The 6,209-nt window shown below is 42.2% G+C and overlaps 1 protein-coding gene across 1 annotated transcript; it reads right to left on the bottom strand.

Annotated features, from left to right (window-relative positions):
• Positions 1-2,269: 2,269 nt before the first annotated feature.
• On the bottom strand, positions 2,270-5,915 carry LOC120287634 (probable fructokinase-1). Its single transcript, XM_039300669.1, has 4 exons — positions 5,383-5,915; positions 3,576-3,908; positions 2,708-2,824; positions 2,270-2,601 (listed from the first exon to the last, which is right to left on the bottom strand). The coding sequence occupies exons 1-4, from the start codon at positions 5,794-5,796 to the stop codon at positions 2,470-2,472; spliced, it is 996 nt and encodes a 331-aa protein (XP_039156603.1). The 5' UTR covers positions 5,797-5,915; the 3' UTR covers positions 2,270-2,469.
• Between the last annotated feature and the right edge of the window lie 294 nt (positions 5,916-6,209).

Here is a 6,209-nt window from a genome sequence, read left to right as displayed (position 1 = left end):
CCTTCCTTTACATAATAATGGACCCCACAACGTTTTCAATGAGGTCCGTATTGAAGCACGCCGTGGTCGCCTTCTTAGCATTCTTGGCATTAGCAATCCCCGGCACCACGACGTCCCCGATTTGTTGCGCCCGGGACATAAAATGCTGCCCCGGAGATCCGGGGGGCGGACCTCCAGAAATGAAGGAAGGAGGCAAGTATCCTCTACAGAACTAAATCAAGGGCTTTCCCGACTTTTTATTGTAACCCCTTTGAGCATGTCGCTCTTTAATAATGACCGGTTCCAATCTCGTGCATTGTGCGGGTTATGTTTTTTTTTTATTCTCGTTGTGGTTTGATACCATGATTCGGTAAAAGCTAAAACAAATTATTACGGATTATATATTTCTATTGAAATTCACAAGGACGAAAAATAGATAGTAATTCGAAACACACTAATGTTCCTTTAAGGGTGTATTTGGTAGCCATTTTATTATGGGGAATGAAATGGCTACTAAATGACTAATTTTTGAACATTTGGATGCGTTTAGTAACTACCTAAATTTTTTTTATTTCTGGAATAGAAATGTGTTAGGTAGAAATCTTTAAATTTTTTTGTTTCTTTTCATTTTTAAATATTTTTATTATATTTTTATTATTTTTATATTTCTTATTTTTTCTTTTTCCTTTTTCTCTTCTTCTTCCTTATTCTTTGGGGCCGGTTGCCGGCCATCGCTTGACAGTGACTAGTGATCGGCTAAGAAGAAGAAGAAGAGAGAAGGAGAAAAGAAGAAAAGAAAAGAGAAAAAAAAATAGGTTGGGCTTGATTATAGAAATTTTCTGAAAAACAAATAAGCAATTTTTACTTCCTTGATTTTGTTTCATATCTATTCTTGGGGACAAATTTGTTCTCGTGAATCGAAAATTTACCAAACGAATTTCTGTATTTTTTTTTTTTTTTTTGTTTTAGGAACAAAATAATAGAATCTATCATTATTGGATAAGTTAACAAACCGACCCTAAAACACTTTTAAAAAAAAAAATTGAAATGCGGTTTGGTATACATCTGAATAGAATACACGAATTAATAGTTACTATTTATCATTTTGGACATTTGCAAATTATATTAACAAATTAATTGTTATGAGTTTGAGAGAGGTGCTATAATTACAAGAGCCCAAGCATACCTGGAAAAAGAAATACTATTTATGCTTCTCGTGCAACAAGTTGAGCCCTCATATATCTAAAGGAAATGAAATTTTCTTTCAATTTCCTAGAATATCCTTATTTTTTCACATATATTATTCCTAAGGATAAATATAATAACTTCCTTGGCATGCATCAAGTATTTTCTTAGTTCACGTTATCTCTCCACGTCTCAAATTCCAGTCGAACTTAGCGATTTATCATAAGTAGGTTAATGGTTGATGGAAATATTTGTGAATTGATTACACAAAAATCACAAAATGAGTACATGCTTAAGTCGTAGTATGCGTGTACCTTACATCACGTCGCATGCTTTTAACATTTAAGCGGAATGAGAACCAATAAGTCATACCCCTAATATTAAACCATATAAACATCCGCTTCCAAGAAAGATTACACATCTAGCCCGCGCAATAGAATGGCCCGCGAGCCAATAGTGAGGACTAGAAGCAGAAGCGCTCCGGTGGGCGCTTGAAAATGATACACGGCAGCCGATCATACGCATACAACTTTATTTTGACAAGGCCTCGATTCATATCCCTCCATTTAAATGCATGTCATGTAACGCTGAGTTTCGATATATATTTTATCAATTGTGCACTGGAATCAGATGTAAAACCAAAGAGACTGAATTCAAATTGAATAGATAAGAAGAAGGGCAACGTGTAGAGACGACGGGGCGTGGGGTCCAAGATGGGTAGGTGGGCACGTTTCGCGATGTAGGTGACTGACTATTAATGCTTTCGTACATTTTCAGCCAAAACCAAAACCAAAACCAAAACCAGCACGGGGTTTTTACCATAAAAAAAAAAAAAACCCAGCACGAGGTCCCTACTCGCTCCCCTAGTAGCCTCCTGTAATAAAAACCACGTTTTTATATTTTAAAGGAGATCTCTCGCAGACGCTAGATTAGGTAGTGCATTTCAACAAGACTACCAGCAGCCAACCTCATTTGAATTGAATGAAAAGTAAAAAAGTGAAAGAGGATTAGACCAGCGACATCAATGATGGCTAATTGGCTATCCACCACTTTAGGAGGAAAAAAGGTGAAAGTTAGACGAGACGAAGGCGTGCTTAGTGCCCCACAAGCCCAAAAATTTTATTAGGATTATTTATATATCTTAAGAAAGCAAAGGAGTCTGTGACACCATACGCAGGGGAGCAATGGGAACACAGAAGCAGCAGGAATGCTAACCAGACTCTCTTCAATTGAAAATGGAAGCAAGCAACGACTAGTCCTAAGGGAAAATCAGAGAATGGAAGAATTGGAGCTCGTTCGAATGCTTTATTTCGTGCCATCGATCAAGCTGAGGACATCAGCCTCGGTCGGGAGGGCGGGGATCGCTCCCTTCTTGGTGGTGGTGATGGCTCCGCACGCGTTTGCAAACTTCAGGACTTTCCTCAATTTTCCTTCATCCTGCAAATCGACAATATGCACGTTATCCAACAAATCCCAATGCTTATAAAGGAGTTTATCAGAATAGTAAGCGAGCATTGTTCCGGAAATGTAGTCCGATACATACTTCGAGAATGGAGCGGTCGTCAACAATGTTGCAGAGGAGTGCCCCGACAAAGGAATCACCAGCCCCGGTTGTGTCAACCGTGTTAACATGGAATGCTTCCACATGTCCATGAAAATGCTGAATTTCGGCAGAAACATAAGGAAACTTTAGTGGTCCGGTGATTTTTAATTTTCCCAAGAAAAATTTAAATAAGACTTCATAGCTCCCACAACAATTCATCGTTCAGCAACTTGTTATTCTTTAATATATGAAGTTCAGCAGAATCATATATCGGAGTGGAGAGGAGAAAGACAGATACATAACCACAATCACACAACAGACGGTGAGGACAGGGCTTCAATCCACTGTTAGCTGCATGAGATAATAAATTCAAGCCAACTCTGAACAAATCCAAGAATGATCATACCAACCTATCCACGCACCCCAACAAAACAGAATAGGACATCAAGTAGGGCGTTGTATCATATAACGACATTACTTTTCATATAACTCTCACTTGAAATACATGGGTTAGAAACAAAATTTTCCTGCAACATTTATAGCACAGAAAGAGAAACTCCATATGCTTCCTGTTGCATATTCCAATGCTGCTATTACAAAATATGACTGAAAGACAATAACCCAATTCAAATTTATATAATCGTTGAACAATTTCTAATAGGATAATTTGTTAAAAAATGTGCTTGATCTATCGTTTCAATTCCTAGACCGTCCTTTTACTCTCTCTCTCTCTACACCGGACCAACCTCCCACATAAAGTATGAGGTGCATAATAACATAGTTAGTTGTAGCTGCCACAAAGGACTGCAACAAAAAGTCAATAGTCTCGCAAAGAGAAGTGACGAGTAGGAATTTCACATCCACTGACCTTGGTGTAGTATCTACAACCGTGCTCACCCAAAGTAACAAGGAGAAGTGTCAAGTTGGGGTGCCACAGTGTCATTGCATTTTCATCATCAATCTTGTCACTCCCTGTGAGGAACTCCAGTTCAACATCACTCACTTTAATGATATCTGCCTTGTCCCAAATGCTCTTGATCTGCTCACGAGCCTCCTCAGGTGATGGCCACAATGGTAGTCTGAGGTTTGGATCATAGGAGAGCAGAGCCCCAGCGTCCTTGGCAACTTGCATTGCTTCAAGATGGGCGGATCTGCATGGCTCCACAATCAAACTGATGGATCCATAATGAAAGACTTTCGCCTGTTAAGAAACACACGTTAGATTTATCCATAACGAAAGACTTTCCCCTATTAAGAAACACACGTTAGACTGAGGATTTCTGGTCAATCAAAATTACCGTCACTGAAATTTTCCAAGGTTGTAATACATATATAAAAACAGGTGATATCGGAGTCGATACATGAAGCATGCCAATCTCATCTTCAAGAAAATTTCAATAATTACAGGGGCTTCTGACTCTAGCTAGTTTCGCCATGTAAGGTTATGTTTTCTTAAACTTCCGTCTTTTGCAAAGTCACAGACAAAAGGCTAATGAACCCCAAATAAGTCAGATAACTAGTCCTAAGAATGGTGCCGACGGCAGGTAATCTTCAAGACTTATATTCCTTCATGGGTTCATCCGATGTCAACATTAAATATCGTTTGGTATCACAATGGCTACGCTGTTCATCAACGATAGTACTAATCCACCTGACCCATCACATCAATTTTTCAATTGAAGCCAAATTTCTAGGATAATCAGATCAGGGACCCAAATCTCAAACACAAAGATCACCACTGTTACTATCATCTTACCTGTTCATCCCCCCCGGCCCCCCAAAAAAAAAACGCCTTTACTCAATAATAGAAGTTCTGAAAACAACCCCTTTGTCGATTATCAAGTAATTCTTCACAACAGTATTTAAAGGAAAATCTCCATCACTCATGACGATGAGCCAGTTTATTTACAGAAAGAAAAAAAAAAACAAAAAGAAAAGAAAAGAAAAAAGAGGGGCGGGCGCGGAAGTTCAGGAAACGCCAACCAAAAGTCAAAGCTTTGACGGAGAAGCGTGCGCGATCCGACGCACGAGAAAAATAAATCCCCCGAAAATTGGCAATCGACGATAAATATCCAATCCGAGAGCAGATCACATCACCGACTGCATAGTCCAGTTCGAACTGTTTATCGGCGGAATCTCGATTTTTTATTTTATAAAAATGACAGAGATATTATTGGTCACCAGAGAGAAAAAGGAAAAAAGGAAAAAGACCAAAAATCTCTCCAAAAAGAATCATCCGGGGCCCGCAGTGGGCCCTGGAAAGGAATTATTCACCAAAGGGTCCCACCCAGAATGCCGTCACGCGACATGCACGTGAGATCGCGACCGTCGGAGGCGAGAGGGACCTCGCGCGGCCTCGTTCGCTCCCCGTTTCCTCAACGAAAGGGCAGAGAGAGATCTGATGGAATCTCGAAGGGGGAGGGGAAGAAGAAGATAGAGAAAATCCGCAATGCCGACGTTCCAATTCGAGCCGTCCGATTACGTCCGCGGGACGCGTTGACGTGTTCGGATCGCAAGGGTCGAGCCCCACGTGACGGTGGGCCTAGATTCCGGAACCCGAAGCTCGATCCCAACGCGATTCACGGCGAATCAGCAGCGCGAACGGAGGAGGGGGACGAACGAGCGATTCGAGCGATCGATGGATCGAGGGAGGTGGAGGAATCGGGAGCACTTACAGATCTGATCAGCTCGAGGTTGAGCTCCTCGGGCTTGAGCAGCATGTCGGCGCTCGGGTTCCGGTAGAACATGAACTCGCGCTCCCCGTCGGCGCGGAGCGTGACGAAGGCCAGCGCGGTCCGCGCCCCCTGGTCGAAGTTGATGCCGTCGCAGTTGACCCCGTTCTCCTTCAGGATCCCGGCCAGCATGTGCCCGAACTCGTCGTCCCCGAGCTTGCCGACGAACGCGGACCGGCCGCCGAGGCGGGTCACGGCGATCGCGACGTTGGCGGGGGCGCCGCCGGGGGCCTTGAGGAACCCCGGGGCCTCCGCCAGGGAGACCCCCGACACGGTCGGGACGAAGTCAATGAGCATCTCGCCGAAGCTCACGATGAGGCCCTTGCCGCCGGAGATGCCATTGTTGCGGGAAGCCATCGGGATCGCGGGTGGAGGGTTCGAAGGAGGAAGGAGATGGATTTGCAGAGGAGGCGAGAAGAGAGAGAAACAGCGTATGTGTAGAGAGAGAAAGGAGAAGGAGAGAGAAGAAATGAAGAGAAATTTCAGGCTTATTTATAGCGGCGGAGAAGGAAGTAGTAGTTGAGTCGAGTCGGGGAGAGATAAAGACGAGGATGCCGGAAAAACAAAAATTCCGATTTCGGGAAATTTTAAATATATAATTTGGATAAATATGGATAAAATCGAGCTTATCTATTAAATCCAAAATAGGATTTATTTGGCTCTTGCGGTTTTTTTCTGGTCCATTATTTTATTTTTACCCCTAGAATTATTAAAAAAATCGGCTGGAATTATGGAAATTTTTAGAGGGATTTGTGGAAAGGATAATTAAT

The sequence above is a fragment of the Eucalyptus grandis genome, chromosome 8 (assembly GCF_016545825.1).
Source record: "Eucalyptus grandis isolate ANBG69807.140 chromosome 8, ASM1654582v1, whole genome shotgun sequence".
Classification (NCBI taxonomy): domain Eukaryota; kingdom Viridiplantae; phylum Streptophyta; class Magnoliopsida; order Myrtales; family Myrtaceae; genus Eucalyptus; species Eucalyptus grandis.
Note: the sequence above shows the minus strand (reverse complement) of the source record. Positions and strands in the feature narration are given on the sequence as shown.

Excerpts from the sequence above, each read along its gene's own strand:
- LOC120287634 (XM_039300669.1), bottom strand. The coding sequence starts at position 5,796 with ATGGCTTCCCGCAACAATGGCATCTCCGGCGGCAAGGGCCTCATCGTG. Across the intron at positions 3,909-5,382 it reads ACCTCGAGCTGATCAGATCT|GCGAAAGTCTTTCATTATGG; the intron begins GTAAGTGCTCCC and ends GTTTCTTAACAG. Across the intron at positions 2,825-3,575 it reads GTTGTAGATACTACACCAAG|CATTTTCATGGACATGTGGA; the intron begins GTCAGTGGATGT and ends GCCGAAATTCAG.